At 53.0% G+C, this 25,146-nt stretch overlaps 12 protein-coding genes across 12 annotated transcripts; 6 read left to right on the top strand and 6 right to left on the bottom strand.

Annotated features, from left to right (window-relative positions):
- Nucleotides 1-171: 171 nt before the first annotated feature.
- Nucleotides 172-1,539, top strand: BJY04DRAFT_223831 (uncharacterized protein; the record flags this gene model as incomplete). Its single annotated transcript, XM_073717803.1, has 1 exon — nucleotides 172-1,539. One exon carries the CDS (start codon nucleotides 172-174, stop codon nucleotides 1,537-1,539), a length of 1,368 nt encoding a protein of 455 aa, XP_073565530.1.
- Nucleotides 1,540-2,336: 797 nt separating this feature from the next.
- BJY04DRAFT_232321 (general substrate transporter) lies at nucleotides 2,337-4,168 on the top strand. The gene is made up of 2 exons (XM_073719732.1): nucleotides 2,337-2,940; nucleotides 3,005-4,168. The coding sequence occupies exons 1-2, from the start codon at nucleotides 2,417-2,419 to the stop codon at nucleotides 4,146-4,148; spliced, it is 1,668 nt and encodes a 555-aa protein (XP_073565529.1). The 5' UTR covers nucleotides 2,337-2,416; the 3' UTR covers nucleotides 4,149-4,168.
- Nucleotides 4,169-4,319: 151 nt separating this feature from the next.
- Nucleotides 4,320-4,964, bottom strand: BJY04DRAFT_223829 (uncharacterized protein; the record flags this gene model as incomplete). Its single annotated transcript, XM_073717802.1, has 1 exon — nucleotides 4,320-4,964. One exon carries the CDS (start codon nucleotides 4,962-4,964, stop codon nucleotides 4,320-4,322), a length of 645 nt encoding a protein of 214 aa, XP_073565528.1.
- A 974-nt stretch (nucleotides 4,965-5,938) lies between these two features.
- On the bottom strand, nucleotides 5,939-6,439 carry BJY04DRAFT_223828 (uncharacterized protein; the record flags this gene model as incomplete). Its single annotated transcript, XM_073717801.1, has 1 exon — nucleotides 5,939-6,439. The coding sequence occupies one exon, from the start codon at nucleotides 6,437-6,439 to the stop codon at nucleotides 5,939-5,941; it is 501 nt and encodes a 166-aa protein (XP_073565527.1).
- A 483-nt stretch (nucleotides 6,440-6,922) lies between these two features.
- Nucleotides 6,923-7,486, bottom strand: BJY04DRAFT_223827 (uncharacterized protein; the record flags this gene model as incomplete). The annotated part of the gene is made up of 1 exon (XM_073717800.1): nucleotides 6,923-7,486. One exon carries the CDS (start codon nucleotides 7,484-7,486, stop codon nucleotides 6,923-6,925), a length of 564 nt encoding a protein of 187 aa, XP_073565526.1.
- A 554-nt stretch (nucleotides 7,487-8,040) lies between these two features.
- On the bottom strand, nucleotides 8,041-10,341 carry BJY04DRAFT_223826 (uncharacterized protein; the record flags this gene model as incomplete). Its single annotated transcript, XM_073717799.1, has 1 exon — nucleotides 8,041-10,341. The coding sequence occupies one exon, from the start codon at nucleotides 10,339-10,341 to the stop codon at nucleotides 8,041-8,043; it is 2,301 nt and encodes a 766-aa protein (XP_073565525.1).
- A 1,162-nt stretch (nucleotides 10,342-11,503) lies between these two features.
- Nucleotides 11,504-13,083, top strand: BJY04DRAFT_201406 (carbon-nitrogen hydrolase family protein). The gene is made up of 5 exons (XM_073713067.1): nucleotides 11,504-11,716; nucleotides 11,765-12,255; nucleotides 12,309-12,521; nucleotides 12,569-12,613; nucleotides 12,666-13,083. The coding sequence occupies exons 1-5, from the start codon at nucleotides 11,569-11,571 to the stop codon at nucleotides 12,846-12,848; spliced, it is 1,080 nt and encodes a 359-aa protein (XP_073565524.1). The 5' UTR covers nucleotides 11,504-11,568; the 3' UTR covers nucleotides 12,849-13,083.
- Nucleotides 13,084-13,216: 133 nt separating this feature from the next.
- BJY04DRAFT_154372 (uncharacterized protein) lies at nucleotides 13,217-14,556 on the top strand. The gene is made up of 2 exons (XM_073708926.1): nucleotides 13,217-13,914; nucleotides 13,998-14,556. Exons 1-2 carry the CDS (start codon nucleotides 13,440-13,442, stop codon nucleotides 14,468-14,470), a joined length of 948 nt encoding a protein of 315 aa, XP_073565523.1. The 5' UTR covers nucleotides 13,217-13,439; the 3' UTR covers nucleotides 14,471-14,556.
- BJY04DRAFT_154368 (uncharacterized protein) lies at nucleotides 14,507-17,361 on the bottom strand. Its single transcript, XM_073708925.1, has 2 exons — nucleotides 16,370-17,361; nucleotides 14,507-16,326 (listed from the first exon to the last, which is right to left on the bottom strand). Exons 1-2 carry the CDS (start codon nucleotides 17,109-17,111, stop codon nucleotides 14,642-14,644), a joined length of 2,427 nt encoding a protein of 808 aa, XP_073565522.1. The 5' UTR covers nucleotides 17,112-17,361; the 3' UTR covers nucleotides 14,507-14,641.
- Nucleotides 17,362-17,902: 541 nt separating this feature from the next.
- BJY04DRAFT_201402 (uncharacterized protein) lies at nucleotides 17,903-18,831 on the top strand. Its single transcript, XM_073713066.1, has one exon. It carries the CDS (start codon nucleotides 18,400-18,402, stop codon nucleotides 18,703-18,705), a length of 306 nt encoding a protein of 101 aa, XP_073565521.1. The 5' UTR covers nucleotides 17,903-18,399; the 3' UTR covers nucleotides 18,706-18,831.
- Nucleotides 18,832-19,003: 172 nt separating this feature from the next.
- Nucleotides 19,004-19,917, top strand: BJY04DRAFT_223822 (uncharacterized protein; the record flags this gene model as incomplete). Its single annotated transcript, XM_073717798.1, has 3 exons — nucleotides 19,004-19,121; nucleotides 19,163-19,296; nucleotides 19,363-19,917. The coding sequence occupies 3 exons, from the start codon at nucleotides 19,004-19,006 to the stop codon at nucleotides 19,915-19,917; spliced, it is 807 nt and encodes a 268-aa protein (XP_073565520.1).
- Nucleotides 19,918-20,011: 94 nt separating this feature from the next.
- On the bottom strand, nucleotides 20,012-23,700 carry BJY04DRAFT_232315 (cytochrome P450; the record flags this gene model as incomplete). The annotated part of the gene is made up of 6 exons (XM_073719731.1): nucleotides 20,012-20,250; nucleotides 20,298-21,244; nucleotides 21,298-21,931; nucleotides 22,279-22,542; nucleotides 22,578-23,449; nucleotides 23,505-23,700. 6 exons carry the CDS (start codon nucleotides 23,698-23,700, stop codon nucleotides 20,107-20,109), a joined length of 3,057 nt encoding a protein of 1,018 aa, XP_073565519.1. The 3' UTR covers nucleotides 20,012-20,106.
- Between the last annotated feature and the right edge of the window lie 1,446 nt (nucleotides 23,701-25,146).

The raw sequence follows: 25,146 nt of genomic DNA, 5'->3' as shown, positions 1-25,146 counted from the left end.
GCAAACAGCGATCTGAACCAAGAACTTACTGAAGATCAACGGAATTGGAACGACTATAGTGCGACCTCAGGATGGTGTACCGCGGCAGACCATCTCGGTCATGCCGGGAATGCCGGCGGCGCGATATCAAGGTAGAGATGGTGACCATGAAGACCACCATGAAGATCTCTAATGACAGGACAGTGCGACAAAAAACCATCTGGATGCTCCCAGTGCTCCCGCGCCAACATTGTCTGTCCACTATACCCTCAGCCAACCAACCTCTTGGTTCATAATCAAACCCGCCATACCATCAAAAGAGCAGCACAGCAGTACCTCTCTAAGCCAGACACAGCTACATCAAGCCCGCTCTCTACGTCTTTGGCACTCAGTTACGAAGCCCGCGCCAAGAACTTCTTCATCGTGGAATATATCGACCAAACGTCGCCTTGTCTCTTCTCGTATATGCAGGTCTTTCGCCCTCCTAGTCCAGACTGTTTTCCGCTGCTCTCTACTGTCGTAAAAGCGGTATTTCTGGCGTTCTTCGCTACCTCAAATGGCTCGGATTGCGCGCTGAATAGCGCGCGAGAGGCCTATGGATCTGCGTTAGCTATCACCCGAAGCACGATCCTGGTGCCCGGAAAGGCAACGCTTGATACAACGCTTGTCGCAATTCTGCTTTTGAGCGTCTTTGAGCGCTTGACTGGTAGCGCACAGCCCAACACTGTAACCCAGGCTGGGCATCTGCGAGCGGCCCTGGAGCTGGTAGCTATCAGAGCTCCCAACCAGTTTCACGAAAAGATCGGCCTGACGATGTTCTTCCAGTTGAACGAGAGCATCTGCATCACGAGTCTCGCTAATGAAACGGGTGTCCCGGTCCAAGTTTATGCGTTAAGACAAAGAGCTATCCAGCATGGTGTGGACACTTCCTCCATGAGGTGGAGGTTTTCAGAAATCCTCCTAGAATACGCTAACCTTGCAAGCTGTGTACGCCTTGGGCTCTGTTTGAGAGAGACCCTAGTCTGGGCTAGGAAACTTGATTCTGAACTTGAGAACCTCCTCAAATACTGTGACGTATCTGACAACAACAATCCGCAACCGTTTTCCCTGGATGCAGGAAGATTCTCTAGCCACAGCACTCAAAGCCGCAGGAACGCGATCCTTTTGCTTCGCATACTGCTAGCGCAAATGCAGCAGGAGCAGCAAATCAGACCCGAGGTTACCCCCATGCCTATAGCACAGCCGTTATCAGATCAGGTGTCGCAAAATACTCTCTCATGCTCCTCGCAACTCTGGTCTGCCATCGAGACCCTGGACATCTCCGCACTACCCAGCGTATATGCAGCCACCGTCTTCCTATACTTGCTTGTCTTAAGGGCGGTAGGATCGCTGCCAAAAGCCATACTAGACTTGATATCGGATCGTATGCGCTCGATCCAGCGTCTGAAACTTTCCGCGAGTCAAATAAGTGCGGTAGAGCAGCTGAGCAATACCCACCCTCTCTCGAATCGGATATGGAAGGTTTGGTTGGCAATTAGCCGAGAAGAGCTTTTCTATTGACATCCAACCGAAACTCAAACAGGACAAAGGAAATACGACGCGAAGGATGATCACTGAATCGGGCCTTATACCCCCTCGGTAAGCAAGCCGGGTCGGTGGTTGAACTGTACGCGGTGCTACTGTACAATCCTCCCAGGCAATGTCTTTGCGCCACTTAGCGATTGCTTTAGCCGCCATAACTGTCACACCATCGTGCTAAACGTTTATCCAACTGCAATCTGCCCATCCCAAGGTCCTTTGGCGACAATAACCGGCTAAAATCAGACCAAATGCAATGCTTCCCCAGAATCAAGATCACGGAAACAGATTCCCCCACACAATTATGATTCAGCCCCATGATCTCATCCGACATAACCGGAGAGTGACAGTCCGGAGCAGCTCCGACATACGGATTGTGAAACGATCCTATATTCCACCACTCGGAGGGCGTCAAATCCGCAGCTGGGGTAAGCTACCCCAACTCTACACGTGAGAGAACAGCGCCAAGGGGCTAAGCCAGTTGAATCACGCCAATCATTCCATCCCTTGCAGCTGCCGGCAGCTGCCTTGGAATCTTCCCCGTGGGGAATGAAGGGATCGGCACCACCGATCGAGCCCTCCTTTCACTCCAGAGTCGAATGACTCCAAAAGACCCGGTTGACTGCTGGAGAAGCTGCTGTGCCGCACAACAAAGGATGAGACACACCAGTCGCATGACTCTCGGCCTGCCCGGCTAAATCGGGGGTATATAATGGCTCGCGTGGGCCTTTGCTTTTGCTTTGCTCCCAGTTGAACGTCACTCTGCATATTCTCCACTGGCATTTCCACAGCATTCCACATTTCGAATGTTTTGACAGCTGCGTGATCCACCCCCTCACCATCTGTCTCTCTCAACTCAATGACCACCATGGAGGAGAAGAAACCCACCGACACACCAGCCGCCCTCCACGTCGAGGACCGCGACCCTCACGATGATATTGAAAAGAAAGGACAAGACCAATGGCACACAAGCACCGAGGATGCGCGTGCCGCAAACGCCGCCGAACACGCCATGACCGTCCGGCAGGCATTGCGCGCGTATCCCTGGGCTGTTGCATGGTCGCTCACAATCTCAATGTCCATCATCATGGAAGGCTACGATACGAACCTGATCGGCAACTTCTACGCGTACCCTGCGTTCAAGAGACAATTCGGAGAAGACTTCCCGCAGGGCCGCGAGGTTCCTGGGGAGTGGCAGTCTGCTCTAGGCGCAGGCGGAAATGCAGGTTGTATTATCGGGGCGTTTCTAAACGGCTACTTCATCAAGCACTATGGGTTCAAGAAGGTGTTTATGGGCGGTCTGCTCTGCATGTGCGGGTTCATCTTCGTGTCGTTTTTCGGAAAGTCTGTTGAGCTGCAGGTTGCTGGACAAGTTCTTTGCGGGTGAGTCCTTCCAGCACACCCAACCCATCTCCTCCCTATCAATCCTAATGAAATCGCTCTGTAGAATCCCCTGGGGTATCTTCGCAACAATCGGCCCCGCCTACTCTTCCGAACTCCTCCCCATGGCCCTCCGCTCCTACCTAACCGCCTATACAAACATGTGCTTCGCCATCGGCCAATTCGTCAGCATGGGCGTCCTGCAATCCCTCCTCAACCGCCCAGACGAATGGTCCTACCGCATCCCCTTCGCAATCCAATGGATCTGGCCCGCACCCCTCTTCTTCATCGCGTTCTTCATGCCCGAGTCCCCTTGGTGGCTCGTCCGGCACGGGCGCTACGACGCCGCCCAGAAAACCGTCGAGGGACTGATGTCCAAAGACGAAGGGCACAACTCCCGGCAAATCGTCGCAATGATGATCCACACCGACAACATCGAGTCGGAACTCGAAGCCGGAAGCTCCTACCTCGACTGCCTCAAGGGCAGCAATCTCCGCCGCACAGAAATTGCCTGCGTCACATTCGCCGGCCAAGTCCTTGCAGGCAGCCAATTCGCGTACTCGGGGACGTATTTCTTCGAACAGGCCGGGATGAGCCCCGACGACGCATACAAGCTTGCCCTTGGTGGAACGGCCATCGCATTCCTCGGCACGATCCTCTCCTGGTTTCTCATGAAGGGCTTCGGCCGGCGACCCATGTACCTCGGCGGGTTGGCCATGATGTGCATCTACCTCTTCATAATCGGGATGCTGGATCTTGCGCGCGACCGGGGTGGCGTGAAATGGGCGCAGTCCGCGCTGTGCATTATCTGGCTATTCACATTTTCGCTGTCCATCGGACCACTAGGCTGGTCTATTGGCCCGGAGGTATCCTCTACGAGACTACGATCCAAGACAATCGTGCTGGCGCGCAACACGTACTACATTGCGATTGTGGTGGCGAATGTCATCGAGCCGTACTTTATGAATCCGACGGCGTGGAACTGGAGAGGGAAGACCGGCTTCTTCTGGTTCGGGACTGGCTTTGCGGTGCTGGTTTGGGGATGGTTCAGGCTTACAGAGACAAAGGGGCGGACGTTCGAGGAGCTGGATATCATGTTTGCGGCGCGGGTGCCGACGAGGAAGTTTAAGCGGTATCATGTTGATGCTTATGCGGAGAATCTGGATATCAAGGATCGGGCGAGGGAGGATATGAGCAGCAGCAGCAGCTAGGGGTAAATATAGTTAGCTACGTCCTTTGCTGTGGGGATGGGGATGTCAAGTGTAAGGAAAGTGACATTTCAATAGAACTAACCATAGTTCTAGCTCTGCAACAAATCAACAACAAGCAAGCATGCAGCAACCAACAACCAACAGCATAGACGCACTCACCTGTACCCTACCCTAACAATCACTCCCCTTCCCATTCCCCTCCCTCCTTTGCCTCTCCCTCTCAGCCCTCAAATGAGCCCCAACCTTCCTCCAGACCCCCAACCCCTTCCTCCCCATCTCACTCGTCCCCCTCAAATACTCATAAAACTCCGGAAACCGCTGCTGCTCCACCCCCTCCGGAAACTCCCCATACCTCTCCCGCTCCCGCCACTCAAGCACACTAAACTCCGCCCTCGACCAAAGCCCCCAAACCTCACTCCCCGGCTCAATATTCAGCTTCCACATGAGCCTATCCAGAAACCCCAAAATAAAAAACTGATTCTGCATCGGCGGAATAGATTCAAAGACTTCGTCGATGAGGTAGAGCTGGCCTTCATGCACTGTTCCCACGAGGATTAGCTCGGAGAAGATGTTAGCGGCGCAGTGGAAGTTTTGATGTGGGGTTTCGAGACGGGTGTAGGGTGTTCGCTCGGGGCTAGCGATCGGGGTGCGGGTGTGTGGGCCGCCGGTGGATTGGTACCAGGTGCTGTCTTTGGCGTGGGGGTCTACGAGGATGAGGATCCAGTTGTTTGGGGCGGGGGAGTTGGCTGTGTTCGTGGTTGTTGGGGTGCTTGGGGGTGGGGGCTGGATGCCGATGTAGAGGGTGTAGTTGGGCATCTTGAATAGGGCTCCGGCTCAAGGTTGGCTTGTTGGCTGTGAGTTGGGTGTGTTATGTCATCGTTAGTGGTGCGGATAGGGGAGTACGTATATGTAAGAGGATCAACAAGGGAGTCTTTAGATTTGGCTTGCACGGGGGAAATATGGAGGTATCGTTTGTTCTTTGGATGAAGGGGCTTTGTGTGCTTTTTGAAGGCCGATATGGATGACGAGAAAGACGGATGTCGCTGCTTTGTTTCATTGTTCGCAGGCATAAAGGAGCACGGGCTCTTTAGGCTTTAGTTGTATAGATGTTGAATTACGGAATAAGGCATAGGCAAGAGATGATTATATGACACACGGAATCAGTAAAATAGTCTTTGGCTTCTTTTCCCATTGCGATATCGGGATCATGACTATATTGATTGCATACTGGGTTCGGTCAGGATTTGCGCCCCAAGGCCTCTCAGGCGTAACAAGACACCGTCGCACAGTATTGATTGATAAACGGCTAACGGATTGGATGTGGTTGCTAGGAGGAGATGGAAGGCGTCGTACATGGTGGCAGCGGCGATGTGCCAGGGGCGCTGCACGAGCTTAGCGCTGAGGCAGGCGAGGTGGTGTATATATGCGAGTAAAATGTAATAGATATGAATGAGTGGACTTTCTTTGTGCTCTTTGTGTATTCTGTTTCCAAGGTACAAAGCAAGGTAGGGTTCCATGCCATCACTCATGTTGTCATTGTTTCGGCCTTTGATGATACGCCCAGGTCGTCATCTTTCCTGTGGTTGTTGACATTGAAGATGTCAATTACAGCCAACTCATTTACAGCCCTGCTGTGTGTATTATCAATTTCTGGGGGTTGGAGTGTAGCAAGGGGGAGAGTGAAGAGAACATAATGCTAATCTTACTATTCACCCAGGTCGTTGAACCAAAGTTCCACATGTATATCTCATCTTTCCAGAAACAGCCTGAAGTGACTAGTTGAAATGCTACTAAATCCAACATTCATCCACCTCCCTCCCGTCCACAAACGCCTGATCCACCCTCGTGAGCCGATCCTTATTACACGACCACTCAAACAGCGAATACTCCGCAACGCCCACCAGCCTCTTCAAAACCTCCCTCTGGACAAGTCCAATATCCACCAATCTCGACAAAAACCTGAGAATAAAAAACTGGCTCGGTCCCGGCGGCGTCTTCGCCCAAAGCTCCCTCAAGCCACCCGCGCACCAAATATCTTCATCTGTGAGATATCCCAGCAGCTCGAATTTCTCAAAACAATTACCAGTACGTAGGCGCTGGTCTTCGAGCCATTTGCGGCTGTATCCCGTTTTCGTGCGCGGGCCGCCGGAGGAGAAGATCCAGTCGCAGTGCTTTTCGCCTGGGTGGATGAGCAGGATGGCCCAGTCTGTTGGGAGGACGTGTGGATTTTGGCTGGCTGGTGTGGAGTGGAGGGGCATGGCGGCGAGGAGCATGGTGCATTTGACCGACATTTTGATGGTTGTGACTATGAGATAGAGGAGATGATATGAGGAGTTGAGATGGGGAGCTTCGCTGGCGATGACGAGGTGATGTGCTGCTCCTGGGAATTATTACGTCCTCCATCTTGTCGGCGAAGAAATCCGTGCCATTCTTTGTCTGTGGCATTGCTCAAAGTTGAGATCTGGCTCAGACGAATGGTGCGGATTGAACAATGGGACTCATAGGAGCGGAAATAAAGACCGGTTCGCTGCCTGTTTGACCAAGTTTCTCTTGTGGCAGTGGTGACCTTTGGACTATCTTGTGGCTTATGTCTGAACAAAGGCACTGAGTATTGTAGCGTGTTTGCTTTCAAGAAGAGGATGAGCACCTCAGTTTTAGATCAGAGACAAACAGGCGTACTGCTACAAACAGCGCGGGCAGGAATATCTCAACCCGCAGGCTATATGTGTCATTCAGTATCCTGTAAACCTAAACCGGACACCTTGACCGTGCAATCATCTAGAGCCTCGCTCCTCCACACCAAGTCCCTCACGCATCAACTCCTCCAAAAACGCCTGATCAGGAGGATAGAACCCCCGTCCAGCCAAGCTCTCATCCAGCGGCCCATACTCCGCCTCACGCAAGAAATGGAGCAAGATCCGCTCATCAATAAGCCCCTTCCTACCAAGCTCGTAGATAAATCTCACAGCAAAGAACTGATCGGGCCCAGGCTGTAATTTAAAGAAGGTATCCCCAAAGACAGATACCGACTTGGCGGGGATATTTCCGATCCAGTACTCCTTCTTGAAGATACTCTTTGATTTGGCGAAATCTTGATCCTGCAGCCTCTTCCGGGTGTAGCTCTCAACGTGTAGTTTACTGTTTCCAGTTTCTCTCTCGGAGTAGTATGCGGTGTAGTGCTCTCCGTTAGCGGAGACGAGGAGGATCATCCAGCGATATCCGAAGCGAGACTCCTCCTTGGTCTGCGCCATGTATATTTCGTGGTTTTCGGTCTTGATGCCTGACGCTCCTAGTGGTTCGAGCTTTCCGAGCCAGTGTTCTATCTTTGATTTGGACATGATGTAAGAGTCCACCGTTGAAGCGGGTTATTGCAGTTTCCAGGGATGGATGATTCAGTGAGGATGGGGAGACTATTTATATTGCCTCCCAAACTGCAAGAAAGGAAGCGGAAAGTGTTAAAGTCTAGTAGGTATGCAACAAAGGGGGTGTTTTGGAGCTCCTTTGTTGTCTGGTTGTTTGTGCTTTGAGAGTTGGTATAATGAGAGGGTGGCAGCAGCATGTTCCTTCGTCCTAGGAACCAAAACGTCTGCTATACACATATGGTTTCCCTGTTGTTCATGAATGTCAAGAGTACTCTGCAAGTCAATGTACTCTTCAGAAGGTAATATATCCAGATATAGACACCCAACCACAGAGACAAATGTCGATGGGAAAGGCAAGACACCGGGGGATCAGATCTAAGTAACGCACAACGCCCATGAACAAATGAGATGCGATAAACTTCATATATCAAACTCCCAGTCATTACATCGACTAGGAAAGCTGCAAAATTTCAAGGCAATCAGTCCGCACAAGAACAACATCTAGAGACTAACAGACCTTGCCGAAATCATCATTGATACCCATACCGCGCCATCCTCGCCCGGTAACTATTCAAGTCACCACCCTCAGCAGCCCCAGCCCCAGCCGCCGCCGCCGGTCTCGCGCGAGGAAACCGCTTAGGAACGTCATATGCAACCTCCTCCACCACCTCCTCTTCCTCCTCTTCATCATCATCAAAATACATCTCATCATCCAGATCATCCTCTACCTCCTCGACTATCGCCACCCGCCTCGGAGCGTGCCTATTTCCAGTCCTAGGTCTAGTTCCAGACCCCGACGCAGATGCTACAACGAGTTCGTTTCCTGTTACCTCACGTGTAAAAGCACTAGGCTGCCCTGTCGGTGGAAGAGTCCTAGAGCCAGACGCAGCTGGCCCGGCTGGCTGTGGATGCGGTTCCTCGCGTCTATTGGTGACCCCGGTTTGTCTTGGGAAGCCCCTGAATGCAGGTCCAGTCGGTCGAGTGGGGTTGGGATCTGGTTCCTCTCTGATCGGTGCGACAGCGGGTCGTCGGTAGCCGATGGGGGTGTGCCGGGGGATTGGCCTGAAGCCTGTGCTTGTGGTTGTGCTTGCGGGGCCAGGCGCAGTGCCAGGCGCAGGGGCCGGGGCTGGGGTGCTGCAGGGGATTGGTCTGAACCCCGTACTCGTTGTTGTACTCGCAACAGCAGGCGCAGTGGCGGGGGCGGGCGCAGGGGCAGGGGTGCTGCGGGGGATTGGTCTGAATCCCGTGCTTGTCGTCGTACTCGCAGGGGTTGTAACATTCGCATTGGCGGGCGTCATGCCGTTGACGATGCTTGACAGGGATGTATCACGCTCGGGGTTTAGTCGTGAGCGCGCTCGAGGGAGGCCGCTTGTGATTCCGAGTCCCGTTGTAGGTGAGCTGGAAGGTCTGACGATTCTGTTGGGGTTGGGGCTTCGTCTTGGGGAAAGTCGCACTGGGCTGGGGGTTGGAACTGTTGTTGTCGGTATGTTGCCCTGTTGGGTACCGAACTGGGTGTTGCCTGCTGGATTGGTGTGGGGTTGTTGGGTGGTCGTGGTGTTGGTATAGTGATTTGTGCTGGTGGCCGGGTGGAGGCCGGAGGCGGCCGCCACGGCAAAGGCGTTGGGTTGAACGTTGCCGTTCCTGTCAATGGTGGTAGGTATTGTGCTGTTCGTTGGATGGAAGCCGCTGTTGGCGTTTGATGAGGTCGGATTGAAGGCATTGCGCGGGCTGGCTCTGTTGGTTGGAGCAGGGGTGGTATTATTAGGAAATGCACGGGGTACTGTATGGTGAACTGCTGGAGGAACTGCTTGACGAGCTGCCTGTGCCGTGTGACGAGCTGCCTGAGGGACTGTCTGGGGAATAGCATGAGGAACTGCGTGAGGAGCTGCTTGAGGGACTCCATTAGGAAATCCGTTGGGGGCTACGTTGGTCATTGCGTTGGAAGTATTCTCCTGACTGTTGTTCGGCGGACTAAGAATAGCATTCAGCAAATCAGCACTGGCAATATCTTTCTCCACAAGCTTGGAGAGTTCATCCATCGGTATGGAGACATTCCTTCCGTTAATGTTGACCATCGTATCACGGCTGCCCCTTGTCCTTCTGACTGTACCGATTGGATTGAGTGCAGGTATAGTGCGGCTATTTTCCGTGTCCGGCACCGTTGTCGGTTCTGGCTCGCCTTTCGTGGTACCTGCCTCATCAGTACCGTTGACACCATGACGGTACCATGTTCCATGCGAGTAGACATCGAAAGCTCTGACAACTTTTCCATCATTCGTCTCGTGCCCTTGAGGGTTAAGCTCATTATCCAACACATCATGCTCAGCAGCGGTGAGCACGCGATCAGGAACAACAGTCTGTTCAATGATTTTCGCCTCGAGTAACTCATTCACAAACTTATAGGTGAAGACCTGGTTCGAGCACGCCGGTATCTTTGCAAAGATGCCCTCAAACAGCGACACCCTCTCCGGGTCCATATGCCCGACAATATCCTTTCTCACGAAGCGCCGCGAGCTGGGTCCGAACTTGCCGTTTCGCAGTATTATTTTCTCGTAGTAGTTGTCACTGTAGGGACTCCCGGTGCAGTAGTATGCGTTGAAAGTATTGGTTTCCGGGTTGTTTAGCATGACGATCCATTTGCCGCCGTATCTGGATCCCTCCTTGCTGTATCCAACGTACACTTCCTCGTAGACGGGTTCCGTGTCTAGGGAGTCAAACCAGGTATCGAGGGGAATGAATGATTTTGACGGTCGGTTTCCAGGTCCTGGAGTCGGATTATCCGCATCTTCAGCGGGTGGAGGCACCTTTTGCTGCTTCTTTCTTGGGGCCATTATCGAGGTATGAGTAATTGTGTTTGGGACAATTGGCAACCCCCGCGAGAGGCAAAGCGACGGTCATATATACTTCCTTTTGTTTTCTTTGTTATGCAAGAACTGCTGTTTATCGTGTATTAGAAAGGAATTGTTCTTTGTGTTCGAAATCAAGCATCTTTCCCTTGACCCAATCCAGTCATCCTGAAAGGAGTGACCGGGTGAGCGACGCCAACCATTCAGCCCTTGGGGGCGTCTTCGGAAAGCAGGACTAAAATTGGCACAGGGCTCATTCCATGAAGGTGCTTATCCGTTCATCAGCACTGAGCCCCGATATAGCCCGGTTTAAGAGTAGTCTATCTTAGCATAAACGTGAGGCAGCCACTCTACCGGACCTTTGCCATTATGGCATTAGAGTACATAATGTGTACTCATCTAGCATGCATGCCAGCTGTCTTCGCTACCCTATGACACGGGGGCGTTTTGTTATACACCTGTGTAATACCTGAAAAGCAAGGGGGCGAAGCGAGACCACCAGCTTTTGTTCTGCTGGCGCATACTCCCTGAGTAACGCCATTGTTTGACCCCTCTGTGTTATCTCGGACGGAGACTTTTCATTAATGGCAATAGGAATAGTCAGCGCTCCACCTATACTGTAATTCGACACTGACCCCGACGGACAACGGTGTAGGATACACGAACATCGGAAGCCCCGTTCGAACAGCGAGCGAGCGAACATACATCTTCATAAAGATGGCGTGACACAATTCCCACTTCCATCCGAAGTTGCTTGTCAAACGTCAAAGCAAATCCCTATCAAATCCCGATTACTGATCTAGATGCAAGACACCACACCCGGATCACCCGAGGATCCACAAGCCCTGTCCCAAGCTTGACTGGGCGCCTCACCCGGATTACCTACCAATGGCGTTCCCTAAATGATGTTTAAGGCGTGAAGACTGCGGGATCTGCACCGTTTCATACCACGTCCGCTGACCCACCATCGTACAATGACGGTGCTCTAGATCTACCCAAATCCCGGATGCCCTCAGGCCACGACCAAAGACCGATACAGAAACCGATCCGTGTGAGCCGAATGAAGTCACTTATGGAATATCCTTGCGAGCATCAGAAGGGGTATAAGAAGCCTGGTAGATAGCAACATTTCCTTTCATCACCAATCATCAGCTCGATCAAGACTCATCCAATCATCCAGCATTCGCACTGAACTACTACTTCATCGCCAAAATGACTCCCGTGCTCAAGAAATACAAAGCCGCAGCCGTCAACGCCGAGCCCGGCTGGTTCGACCTCGAGGAGTCTGTTCGCCGAACAATCCACTGGATCAACGAAGCCGGCGAAAACGGCTGCAAGCTCATCGCCTTCCCAGAGCTATGTACGTCTATCCCCCAATCCCCATCAATCACCAACTCTAACCCCTCAGGGATCCCCGGCTACCCTTACTGGATGTGGAAAGTAAACTACCAGGAAAGCCTCCCGCTGCTCAAGAAGTACCGCGAAAACAGCCTGCCCTCGGACTCGCCCCAAATGCAGCGCATCCGCGAAGCCGCCCGCGCAAATAAGATCTTTGTCTCGCTGGGCTACTCCGAAGTCGACCTCGCAAGCCTCTACACGACGCAGATCCTGATCTCGCCTACCGGAGAGGTGATCAACCACCGGCGCAAGATCCGCGCTACGCACGTCGAGCGTCTTGTCTTTGGTGATGGCACCGGCGACACCACGGAGAGCGTCGTGCAGACTGAGATCGGGCGCGTTGGACACTTGAACTGCTGGGAGAACATGAACCCGTTCATGAAGGCTTATGCGGCGAGTTTGGGGGAGCAGGTGCATGTTGCTGCTTGGCCGCTTTATCCGGGGAAGGAGACGCTGAAGTATCCTGATCCGTATACGAATGTGGCGGAGGCAAATTGCGATGTACGATCTTCTGTACGGATTCACGTTCTGTACAACAGCGCTGACGTTCTTAGCTTGTTACACCCGCCTATGCGATCGAGACCGGCACATACACCCTCGCTCCCTGGCAGACGATCACCGAGGAGGGCATCAAGTTGAACACGCCCCCGGGAAAGGAGCTTGAAGACCCGAATATCTATAACGGACATGGCCGGATCTTCGCGCCTGATGGACAGAACCTTGTTCCTCACCCGGCGAAGGATTTCCAGGGTCTGCTCTACGTTGACGTACGTGCTTCCTCGGATGAAATGAGAGTATAGCTAACAGAAACCAGATTGACCTCGACGAGATCCACCTCACCAAGTCCCTTGCTGACTTTGTATGTCTCCTGAACATCCACCTCGGAATCATCAAGCTAACCGGTTACACAGGGTGGTCACTACATGCGCCCCGACCTGATCCGCCTGCTCGTCGACGGTAACCGCAAGGACCTCGTTGTCAGCGAAGACCGTGTGAATGGGGGCGTCAAGTACACGAGGACGGTGGACAGAGTTGGTCTCTCCAAGCCTTTGGACTCGGCACAGCCCAAGCCGGCTGTCGAGCAGGAGGAGTAGGCTGTAGTAATGTCGCAGTAATCACGGATGCTCGAAAAAGCTCGTGTAAGATAGAAGTATAGCAGAATCTCAACTCCATGCAAGAGCACCTCACGATCGAGACCTGTTCTGAACGACATGTATGCCCTCAGGCCACAGTTCCGCACAACGCTTCCTGCCTTTGATTGGAGAGGGGTAAAAAATGGCAGGATGAGGGTTGCTTCTCTACACAAGAGGTAGTCATTTGTTGCTAGACCGTGTTGCCCTCGTAATATCGTGCTTGTACAGAGCACACCGACAGTTTGTATAGATGACGTCACAGCCTCGCAAAGCACAGCCGAGTAACGAGAACCGAGGCGACCATCTCACTACATTCACTCCTTGCAATTGCATGGACCAGGCCTCTTATTAACTAGATAATTGCCTGACCGGGTATAATAGCCTACCTGAACTCTAATCAAATAGCCTTTCGACATCCCTGCCCCCCGCGTGAGTGAAGAAGACCCCTTGCAGATCTTCACATGTCACACTGCATTGATATATTCCACAATATTCCCGTGGTTTCACTCCTTTTCAACATCCTCTCTGTTCCGTCAATCCAAAACAATCGCAATGCCACAATTCACTCCCCCACCACCAACGCCCTCCATCCCGGGGTCCTCCCCCCCAACCACCACAACAGGTCCAATCCCCATCGCCCCACCCCCCTGGACCCTGAAAGCCAAAGCCTGGACATTCCTCTACACCGACCCCCCATCCACCAACTCATCTTCGCCTCAAAACCCCAATAACACCCCCGAAATCCTCCAATCCCTCCCCCCAGGCTCCTACCACCCCTTCGAAGAAATCCACCCCTCCGCCCTCTCAACCCTCCCCGACGGCACACCCCAACTCAAGAAAAACAGCTGGCTAAAGGGCGTCATGATCGTGCGATACGAAGATACAGACGTGGGTCCATACGACGAGCTAATCCTCATCCCCGGACGAGCAACAAACCCGCATTCTAAGACTGCGAGGAGCGAGATGCGAATCAGTACCATCTACGTCTCAACGGAAGCAAGCGTGTGGAATGGGCGGCGGAACTGGAGTGCGTTATCCCCTCTTCCATCCCTTTTCTGGTCCTATCTTGTCATGTGTGATGAGGTCTGTGTGTTGGCTGACTGTGTCTAGATATCCCCAAACACCTCGCAGTCTTCACCTTCACCCCCGTGAATGGAAATAAAGATCTCGCCCTCCGCGTCTACCACCCGCTTAACGCCCCCGCGCCTCTAAATCCGAAGGTCCCCTTCTTCACGGCGCTGCTGAAGGGCTCCTCGTTGCCGAAACTGCCTTTGCCGTCTATCTCGCCGCTCCCGCTGGTCCAGCCGCCACTTCTGCGGTCGCGATGGCCAGCCCGGATCCAGGACGCGGCGATCGGGACGGATGATGTCGAGAATGGGCGGGAAAATCCGTGGTTGATGATCCGGCCGAGCTTCAAGGGGAAGTGGGGGTTGGCGTACGCGGGGGTTTTGGAGGAGGAAGACAGTGAAGAGACGTTGAGGGAGCATGGGGATGGGGTTGGGTTTCCGCGGGTGAAGTTCTTGGGGGTGGGAACTGCGTTTGAAGGGGTTGTTGGGTTTGGGGTTGCGGAGGTGGTGAGTTAATAGATTTTGAAGGGCTTAAAAGTCGATCAAGGAGGCTCAGGAAGTGATAATGTGTAATATGAATGTCAGAGCTATCATTAGTATGCTGAATAGATACGCCTGCAGTGCAGCCAGTCATATAACCCACGCCGTTAGTATCGTCCTTGCATATTATCATCAACACATATACTGCTAATAGAACCCCGACAGCCAGCTCTTCCGCGTCGCCAACTTGCGATACTCTTTCATCGCGGGGCTGGCGCCGTCCCCTCGTGCTCCTGGTTCATTGACCTCGACCTTCACCACATCCGGCTTCATAGTTTCTTTCGTCCGGATGTAATAGTGCTCATCCTCCTCTTCCATGGCAACATAGAACCGCTCTCCCAATTGCTTACCGTCCGGGCCAGAGCCGCAGGCGCCCTGTAGCTTCGACGTAGACGGGCTGTTGATGGCAAGCGCAAACAGATTCTGCGGTTCGGTAAAGTCCGTGATCTGTTTCCCGCGCACTTCAAGAATCATAAACGCAAGACAGAGCGCGCTGGTGATGAAAGCAAAGATGAGAATCGGGTAGAAAATGCCCTGCCAGTTCTGAGTCCCGCCAGACGCATACTCTACCGACTTCAGAGTCGCGTTGAAAACTTGCTTGGCTGGTTGAGCTAGGGTGCCATTGACGACGCCATCGGTGTAGTTGAAGAACGGCACGAATGGGGCATTTTCGGAGCTCATGAGCAGCGTATTCCCCGCCAATACGGCCAGCGCTTCACTGATTGATGGCAGGTGTGCATCGAGAGGTGCCCTCGTGGGCACAAATTCCATAAGGAGTCGGGCGTTTGAGGACGAACCATCCGAGATGCCGGTGTTCAGTGACAGCGTGAATCCCCACTCGGAAGCGATGTACTTCCAGTCCTTCGCCCAGACGCCATCTAGCGCATCGGGATTCCGAAGGTTGTACTGCAGCGAGTGGTTTTCCTCGCACACGGTCCATATATGAGAGCCGCTGGCTGCAACCTTGTAGCGTGTCGTGCAGAGTGGGGACTGCTTTGCTTTGAGCGAGCAGAGAAAATATTCCGGTTTGACTTCATCCGGACTCGCGCCGAGAAGATAGACCGCATCGCTCGAGTAGGGGACGGTGACGTTGAGAATGGTGTTGTAGGGTTTAGGGAGAGTGCCAAATATCGGGGAAACCTGGCCAGGGTAGTCTGGCCCCATGCCAAAGAGGTCATCGACCACAGTTCGGTTCGCCCAGGTGTCCGGATGAGGGACATCTTCCGGCACATCAATTGTCCATGTAACTGGATTGAACTCCCCGTGGTTCGGCCATTTGGTGTAGACGAGAGGAGCCAGTTCTTCCTTGGTCATACCGGCGCAGAGCACATTAACTGCAGGCGATGGGACGGAGGCTTCCAGCTCATAGACCCCTTCCCCGGACTGATCCCTGGGTTGATTGATGTCGTTATCCGGGTGATTGGCGGCAGCGATAATGCCACCGTGTGGCATTGCAGCGGTGACGTTATGGACTATGCGCCCATACTCCTGCCACAGGACTGACATGTCGGCCTGGTCGATCCAGCTCCCGGCAACTGTTGTATTGTCATAAACCGAACCGGTTGGTTGAGGCCGAGAGCCGGGCTTGGTTGAGCTGGGACGTGTCCCATCGGTGACGAGACTCCATTCGTGGAGGAAGGCTTGGTAGTTGTGAAATGCCTGGCCAGCGTGCTTCATATTGAGGCATGTGGTGTTTCGGTAGTCAGGGTCTGCGTCGATGGAAATGGATGTTTCGCAGTTACTTGTGAGGTAGCGTGTGTTGGCAAATGAAGTGTACACGTCGCCAGCGAGAACCCGATGATGTACTGATCCCATTTTCAACTTTGGAGTGACTGTTGAATCAGTAAAGAACAGCAAGTATGTCAGACCACTCACTCAAAGCTTCGGCGGCAGTTGTGTAGAGCATAGCCACCAGTGTCGCGGTCAGAGTGATGGCTCCCAGGATCGTCCACCCCGAATAGCGCAGGCTCTCCCAATGCACGATCAGCGATCCCGGCTGCATGATCCAGGTGCGCATACTCATATCGGCGATGGAAATCCCCCGTGACCCTTCTGTGATTGCGCGGCGTGTAAGCACCTGTCCGAGAAAGGCGACGCAGACGGTAACATAGGCCAGTTCAATTGTCTTTGCGAACAAGGTGCTGAGTAGACTTGCGGTCGACGGTGCGAGGTTACCATTTGCGCCAATGATCTTTCCATATCGCGGTTTCCAACACGCCACTGCGAGGTACAGTCCGGAGAGGATGGTGGAGTAGAAGGCGAGCACGAGGATGGTGACCGGCACCCACGACAACCGGCGTTGGACGATAGTTTTCTTGGTCGGACATCGCACGGGATGGTTATGTTCGTCTAGTAGGCGTGTTTCGGAGGATTCGAACCGCGTGGAGGTGCGATCGGGCGGAGCGAAGCTGTTGGTGGTGTCGTAGCTGAGGGATCGCGAGTGGGGAGGATCGGACGGTCGCGTTATCCCCAACCCAACCGGCTGTTCAGGCTGCTCCTCCAGCGGAATCTGTTCGTAGCGCGTACTGGAGCGATCGCCCAAATCGGAGTCATTCCAAGACGACAAGAACTCAGGCAAAGGGGGCAAACGCGGCTCACCCGTCGACTCCTGGGCCATATCGACCAACGGATTCAGCGCACGCGAGAGAGATCGAACAGAGATCAAACAAGCGGGCGCTAAGATGAGGGGAAGAAAGGAGCTCTTTAATCCTGCGAGCTCGTCGACTCAGCCACCTTAGCTGCAGCTTCCAGATCCTTCAGCCTTGTCTGGGCCAGTTGCTGCAACTGCAAGTCGACCACGAGCTTTGCCAAAGTTGGCGTTGAGTAGCCTGCCTAACAGCCAACGCCTTGGACTCTGGGGATTTCTGCAAATGAGGCCGAATAGTATAAGTATGCAAATCGCGACCGTGGGAAAGGGTCTTGCCCAGGAGGAGGCTATAAATAACCTGTCCATTCCTCCCCACACCAATACACGATTTAGCCCAGCCCAGTACCTAGTCTCGAGCATTGGCCAGGCTCTGACAGACTGAAGTCTGACGATATTAATTTGACATTGACAGTCCTGCTGTCTCCTTGCCAAGCGAAGCCACCACTGCCTGATCCTCGCGCAAAGCTTAGCAATCCAGCCAATCTCGATGCTAAAAAGTGCATCACCGGTCTTCAAAAACAGGACTTACGTGAGAGAACAATAGTTGGGATCGTACATTGTTCTGCATTGCGACTTATTCAAGGTTAACTGCCGAATGAGCATCAATATATATTCGCCGACCGCCGACCAGGACACCGCAATGATCAGCGTACTCCGTAAGCATCAACAAAGACTGCTTCCACCATGCCTGGAAACAGCGTTTGCACTTTGCATTTTGTTAAAGCTAAGCGATCGATCTAATGGCTGCCTTGAGACCGCGTAGTCGCTCTCGCCCTTTGGGATCCATTAGCTAACTACAAGACCTCAAACAGTGGTGTGCCGCGAGTTCGCTCCAGGTCGCTCAAAGGACAGAATCGACTACCTCACAGACAGAGTTGAATTATGCTCCGGACGACTTCGTCCGAGCTGAGGAAGGGCCTTTTCAAGCCAACGCCCGGGCACCTGCTTCCATGATCCTCATAAGCTTGTGCAACTCAACGCGTGGACCGAATAGATGCTCCGTGCTTTAATGACGCATGTCAGACTCATCTACATGGTATCGGAGTCTTTCACCTTCAGCATTGCAGTCTTTAAGCGAACCCGAGATCCGGACAAATTCTCTTAAGGATGGAGCGGTTGCCAACGTTCCAAACCCGACTCGCGAAAGGGGCTGATTCTGAGAAAAACACGCTTCAGCCAATGGAATGCTGGCAAAGGAGTGCCGTTTCTGAAGATCGTCCATAGAAGAGCCAATGGTTGCTCCGAATCAAACATAGCCATGTGCCAGGCCCAGAGGTCCATATTAATCCCTCTATGCTTGACTCGTGCGATCGCTGGCCTGGGCAAAGAATGCCAATTTTTGCTGGTCCACTATCAAGACTATCTGCCAGACTACCACGACGGAGTACTCATCAGCATCCTGATTGAGACTGTGAGGCTTGATCTGACGCAGGTCTGCCATGTCGTCTTTGACCATCCGGTTAGAATTGAGCCTCATGACTGTGACCAGGATTTATTCACGTCTGTCGACTCTTCAATCAATCATGTATCGAAAGATCTATGGGACTGGCACGGTCCACTCTAGGAATCTAGATTCACTCTTGAGTCTTCACTGTAGGGTGCGGCTGAAGCCGACAAGGCTTAGGGCTTCCATCCAAGACCTTCATTCGCCCTTCGGACCTCGTCCGAGCGATCTGCCCTGACTACATCACCTTATTACCTTCTTGCCCCCTGAAATACCCGACGGAGTATCTCTTTCCTGCCGAAGTCTTTTTTCTTCAATTCCTGCTCTGACTCCAGAAGAGACAGAACGACACAATGACCCGATACCGCACCCTTTTTGCCATACTGCCAGCCCTGCTAAGCAGCGCAACAGCAACACTATGCTACTTCCCCAACGGCGAAAGCGACTCCGACGACAAAAGCCTCAACGGCGCATGCAGCACCGGCTAAACGGGCATGTGCTGCGCCCTGAACCGGACAAATCCCTACGGCGGGCCCGTCAGCGGCGGCCTCAGCGCTGACTCGTGTATGCCAAACAGGCCATGCAAGAACGTGCTCACAGACACGAACAACGACGGGCGCGACTGTCCTCATAACCGCGTACTGGCGCTACCTGTGTACGAGCTCAGAGTGGCCGGAAGAGAACTGCTTGAATGTTTGCAGTGATGGTGATGTACGTGTCTATTCCTCCTTCCTACAACTACGATGCATAAAAATGATACCAGTACGATGAATCCAGAACGCCGGAACAACCGCCCAAATCACCCCCTGCGACGGAACCGACAACTCCACCGAATGGTGCTGCGGTCAAAATACCGACTGCTGCGGGACGAACTCCGCCGTGACAATCGCCCCGGTCCTCCCTGCCCTCTTCTCCACTGCAATCTCAAGCTCAACATCGACCTTACCGAGCACCGCAACCGGAGCTACACCCTCCAACCCAACTCCAGACCCCGCATCCGCATCCGCCCACGGCTCCAGCCCAGACGCCGAGACAAATTCCTCAACGGGATTATCCACAGGCGCGAAAGCCGGGATCGGCATCGCGGTTGCCGTTGGTGCCGTGGCAATGATCGGAGGCCTTGTATTTGTGTGGGTGGTGAAGCGGCGGTCGTCTCCACCAGGGTACGCTCCTCCAGACGAGTTCTCGAAGACGCCCGTTGTCAAGGTTGATCCGTATGCGCCGGATCCGGCGTACATGCCCGATCTGAATGGGAATCATATACAGGAGTTAAGTGCGGGGCAGGGATTGAGGCATGAGATGCCTGTTAGGGAGGAGGATCCGTGGCGGTAACAGCAATAGTCTCTTCATCTCTGGGTGTGCGTATAATGATACTTAGTTAATCGTAATGTCAATGTAGACCGGCACTAAGGGCATCCTTTCCAAAACCTCAGTATATCATCTATCTCGTGTTTACGGCAAGCGAAGGTGCCATGGCTCAGCTGTGCGTCGGAGAAGCCTACTATAAACTCGGCTATCCAATTACCTGACTCTCTCATCCTCATCCCGCCGTTGATTGTTGGCGACTCGGTCGGCACCTAGCACAGCGCCCTCACTCTCGCTGCGCAGCTTATGCGCCCGCACAAACAGGTTCAAGACCGTCGCTAGCCCGGCAAATGCAACATACTGCCCTCATCAGCACATATCCACGATGTGACCTGTGATTGACTTACCATGACCCACACAATCCTCAGCGCCTCGAAGTACGTTTTCCGAACTATGTTCTCTTGCTCCGCACTAAGACCCAGGGTACCAATCTCCGCCACGCTAGCAGCAGCAAGGCCACCATCGAATTTCTCAGCGAGCGACGAGTTCCCACCAAGCTGGCTGCCGAGGTCTGAGTTCATGGCGTGCATCTTATTCTGAAAGACCACGCCGCCAACAACGACTGAGATGGCTGTTGACAGCGACCGGACGAACCCCATCGTTGCAGTTACGGCTGCGGTGTCACGGGCGCTAGTGGCAGCCTGTCCGGCGATGATGGGTGCGTCGATGTTCATGCCGACGCCTACCCCAATCAGGACCTGGAAGATGACGAGCTTGGTGATGTTACTTTCAAACTCGAGGCTGATTAGTAGCCCGGATCCTAATAGTAGGAAGCCCTGAGCGACGTACATCACGGGTAGATATTTGCCGGTTCGCTGGATATAAAGGCCCGCTGCTGCAGCTGCGAGGGAGCAGGAGACGATGAGTGGGAGGAGATAGAGTCCTGATGTTAGTGCGCTGGCGGCGAGGACAGATTGCGCATTTAGGGGCAGGTAGTAGGCTTGTCCAATGAAAACGTAGGAATTGCAGGCGAAGACAACATAAGGGGCGAGCTTTGTTGGGGAGTCGAACAGCCACAGAGGGATGATTGGATTTTTGGCAATTTTCCACTCATTGAGAAGAAACAGGCCCAGGACCATCGTTCCGAAAACAAGAAGGCATATTACGGTGGCTGAGAACCAAGAGTAGATAACATCGCCGAAGTCCAGGGCAAGAAGAACCATCAGTGAGCCGCCTATGATGAGGATGCTTCCTACCCAGTCGATGATCTTCAATCCGGCAGCAAGGGGGGTTCGTGGATTGGGAAGTTTCATAAAGAAAAGCAGGACAACGAATGAGACGGCCCCGACCGGCACTAGAGGAGAGAAAATATTAGCTCGCGCATAAACAACGGGGAGTATATCCTACGATTGATCCAAAAATACCATCTCCAACTGAGCTGGGTCGTGAACACGCCCCCCAGCACCGGTCCGATCGCGCTTCCAACCGCCCAGACCAGAGACGTAATGGCCAGATAGAGCCCTCGGTCTCGCAAGGAGAACATGTCACTAACAACAATATTGACCATGATTCCGATACCAGAGCCACCTAAGCCCTGAATCGCACGACCGACTATAAGGGCATCCATCTGGGGTGCAAGAGCGCAGATGAGACTCCCCACCAGAAAGACAGAGACAGCAAGTAACATAATGGGTTTCCGTCCCCATATATCTGACACAGATCCCCAGACTGGAGTTATTCCTGCATGGGCCAGTGTATAGGCACTCCCAACCCAGATATAGCCGGAGACGGACTTGAAGGTACTGACGATGGATGGAATGGCTGGAGCGACAATCGTTAGGTCGAGGGCGGATAGGAGGACGGAAAGACAGAGCGACATCATTGTCCAGGCAATCGCAGCGGTCGTGAGACGAGGGGGGTCTGGCCGGTGTTGGCGGGGTGGAGACGGATGCGCGTTATTCTGCGCGGCATTGGCATCGTCTGATGACGCAGAATTACTTGATGCATCTTTAGCTGCAGGTGACACGGTAACTTCAGCAAGCTGGAGGGTCGTGGACATTGTGACGACCCAGGATTGTGATGTGTGATGGAAGGAAAAGATGCGGAAGCAGGCGAGGACGGCTTTTAAGAAGGATTCCTGTCAGCTGACTTCTTTGTACTACAAGATGTTTGTTTGTTTAACTACAGAAGCAGTCTACCAACTAAGCTTCCCCCACTGCCCGCCGCGTAATCCTTACATTCATGTCGAAATGCGCCGTTAGCCCATGGTTAGCCCACCGAAATGGGGAAACCGGGTCGACCATCGCGAAATCAAATCGTCGAAAGAGCTGAGGGAGGCTACTGTTAGTCCGTCCTTCTTGTCCAGGGTCTATTGGACGCGACACCTACCTCAAAAATGGTCTTTCCCATCTCGATGTAAGCAAGCCTCTTCCCAAGGCACTCCCATCTTGTTCCCGTCGCGAAGGCCAGTCCATATGCGCAATCCATCTGCTTTCTCTGTTGCGAAGAAGCATCGATCCATCCTTGCGGCTCATATACGTCTGCATCCTCTCCGAAAATGGCCTGGTTCCTCATGATCGCAAGAGCAGACCAAGCCACTTGAGTGTTTGCAGGAACCTTCATGCCATATATGATATCTTCACGCGTGCTCACCTTACCCATTAGACCCATACTGGGTGGGAATATACGCACCCTTCTTTGATGCATGCCTGGAGGTAAGGGAGTGCCTTGGCCTCGGAATCGGTGATCACTGGTCTTGTTACTTTTATTACAGCAGCGTCGATATCATCTTGTAGCTCCCTATAAGCCCGCGGTGTAATCGATAAGTAAAAGATGATAATTCGCAATGCGGTCGATGTGGTGTCTGTCCCACCAAACACTGCCACCAGGGCCGCTGATTCCACTTGAGGTCTGGTCAGACCTGATTTGATAAAAGACTGTAGCATATCGGAATGATGAGCCTCGTTGTCACGGTATCGCTCCTCAACACGGCTCTTGATGTAGCCGAGAAACCGGCCAACGCCTCGCCCGTTACTGGGCTTGGGATGAAACGGCTTCAGGAGGCGACTTTCGAGGATTTTTCGGAGCCACGGCAGCAAAGTCACCATGTGAACGGGTCTGTGAAGGGCTTCGGATGTCTGTATAATGCCGTAAAGATCTCTATCAGCCTCCAGGTAGCCTGCGTCTGTCCCAAAGCCGACGGCTGTGATAACGTCTTGAGTCAGATACTGCATTGTTCGAGCGAGATCGCAAGGCCGAAAGCTGATTTTAGTGGACAGGTATTTCCGTGTGATTAGTTCAATGAGAGCGAGGATCTGCTGATTGACGAGGCCTTCCTCGCTCACCAACCCCTTCCCGCCATAGGCAGGTGTCAGCCGGCTTCGTAGCCGATGGTGTTCGTGATTCTCAATGACTGTTAGAACATTATCGACATCGCTGTTGAGGCGGACTGCCTTGTACCATTCAGAGCGCCTGTAATCGGAACTGATGCCCCATATACGCCGAACTTCACTGGGATCAGCGCAGAGTACCCAGTCCGGGCCGATGCGAACGAGAGGACCTGAATAATTGATCAGTTTTCACAACGCATAGTGCGTGAGGCAATCCATGCTCACCATATTTTCTTGAGGCATCATGGAGGTTGTCACAGATTTTGCCAGACCAAGCTTGCTTCAACAACCACAACTTCGTCCAGCCAACTCCGGGAGGACCTGGGATATGCCGAAGCCGGCTCCATTGCCGTATCCATGAATCCACGAGGTAGAAGAGAGACGCAAATATGACAATCACAAACACAGAAAAGACGAACATGACGCGGACAAAACTTTGATGATCGAAGGAGACCCGTATAAATTCAGGAGCATTATAGCATAGGATAGTGAAGCAAGGCGCAGTTGTACCGAGCGCAGTGAGCCTCGAAGAGTGCACTATACTGATCTCACCCCGAGGCTTTGGTCAAGACTCCGCCCCCAGTTGTGTCTACTGGAACCACGTTTCTGGACAATCGATGCATTCTCTGACAGCGTCATGATTATTATAATCGTGTCTATTTCCTGTACTGTAGCTAGCAGAATTTACACAACTGTACTACGCAAACCAACTCCTATCCGACTTCCAACAGTCGATGGAGAAACTGTACTGGTTCATAGGTTCGGACATACCTGCTCACCTCATCATTGCACAAACCCGTGATTACTCCGTTGCAATGATTGCCTAGCCTATGTTGCACCGGTTTACACTGCACATGCGAATGTGATGACATGCATGTGTGCAGGCATCCGAGCCTCCTCCGAGCCCCCAACTGCAGGGAGATCAATGGGGCCAATCCAAACCTAGGACAGCAGAAAGGTGTCAGCAGTCTCCAGCGAAATTACAAGAACCCAGTATCTTTCGAAATAGCAAAGGGGTTTCAATCAGGGTGAGTGTTATCCAAACCTAGTGGGCACGTACCTAAATATCAATAACCTGGATGAGTAGCTCGAAGATTCTAGGGTGCAGAGTTCTACTCGCCTACCATAGCCCTCATCATGCAACAAATCTTGCCGCTACTACTGCTTAATATCCCGCTTGGGATTGGGGTCGTGGTCTTCATGTTTGGATATTTCTGTCCCACTCCTAAAGCGCCGGGCAATACACTACCTTATGGCCCCGGCGAACAGGAGGAGCAGTCGTATCCGCAACCATCTCCGCCCTTTGACAAGGTTGTCTTTATGGTGGTTCATGCCCTACGAAGGTAAGTCGCTCGAGGTGAATCATTCAGATCCAGCTTACAAGGCGACAGTGATTTTGTCTACGGAGAAAGATCAGGTTTTGTATTTGCTCAAGAGTATACCTCGTCGCGGCCTCTTATAGGATTTCGAACGTGACCTTCTGTCCAGACTCCTACGGTCTGGAGCGGCAATTTCGTTTACCGCACTCGCTGCTCCGCCAACCTTAACGCTATCTCGCATCAAAGCACTCACGCAGGGTAGCGGGCAATCCTTCCTCGATGCATGGCTGAATGTGATGCACTAGGCTGACGCGCGGCAACTACTGGGGGAAGATACGTGGTTGTCTCGGTTCAAGTCTGAGCGCACACCGGAGAAGAAAATGGTCTATTACGGCATTGACATGTGGTTCATGCTCTACCGGGGGATATGGGATCGTTATGAGACGGTAGGCTCATTTTACCTCCCAGTAAGCCTCTCTGCTACCGAGCGTAGAGCTGGCGTAGAGCTGGAATTGTGACGAGACGCCTGCTAGGATTCCAGCGAGGTG

The sequence above is a fragment of the Aspergillus karnatakaensis genome (assembly GCF_047715665.1).
Source record: "Aspergillus karnatakaensis strain CBS 102800 unplaced genomic scaffold BJY04scaffold_78, whole genome shotgun sequence".
NCBI classification, from domain to species: Eukaryota; Fungi; Ascomycota; class Eurotiomycetes; order Eurotiales; family Aspergillaceae; genus Aspergillus; species Aspergillus karnatakaensis.
The sequence above is the reverse complement of the archived record's forward strand: the minus strand, read 5'-3'. Positions and strand labels throughout refer to the sequence as shown.

Coding starts and splice junctions, on each gene's coding strand:
- BJY04DRAFT_232321 (XM_073719732.1), top strand. CDS start 2,417: ATGACCACCATGGAGGAGAAGAAACCCACCGACACACCAGCCGCCCTC. Junction 2,941..3,004: donor GCTGGACAAGTTCTTTGCGG/GTGAGTCCTTCC, acceptor ATCGCTCTGTAG/AATCCCCTGGGGTATCTTCG.
- BJY04DRAFT_201406 (XM_073713067.1), top strand. CDS start 11,569: ATGACTCCCGTGCTCAAGAAATACAAAGCCGCAGCCGTCAACGCCGAG. Junction 12,256..12,308: donor TGGCGGAGGCAAATTGCGAT/GTACGATCTTCT, acceptor TGACGTTCTTAG/CTTGTTACACCCGCCTATGC. Junction 12,522..12,568: donor AGGGTCTGCTCTACGTTGAC/GTACGTGCTTCC, acceptor AACAGAAACCAG/ATTGACCTCGACGAGATCCA.
- BJY04DRAFT_154372 (XM_073708926.1), top strand. CDS start 13,440: ATGCCACAATTCACTCCCCCACCACCAACGCCCTCCATCCCGGGGTCC. Junction 13,915..13,997: donor GAATGGGCGGCGGAACTGGA/GTGCGTTATCCC, acceptor GACTGTGTCTAG/ATATCCCCAAACACCTCGCA.
- BJY04DRAFT_154368 (XM_073708925.1), bottom strand. CDS start 17,111: ATGGCCCAGGAGTCGACGGGTGAGCCGCGTTTGCCCCCTTTGCCTGAG. Junction 16,327..16,369: donor AACTGCCGCCGAAGCTTTGA/GTGAGTGGTCTG, acceptor CTGATTCAACAG/TCACTCCAAAGTTGAAAATG.
- BJY04DRAFT_201402 (XM_073713066.1), top strand. CDS start 18,400: ATGTGCCAGGCCCAGAGGTCCATATTAATCCCTCTATGCTTGACTCGT.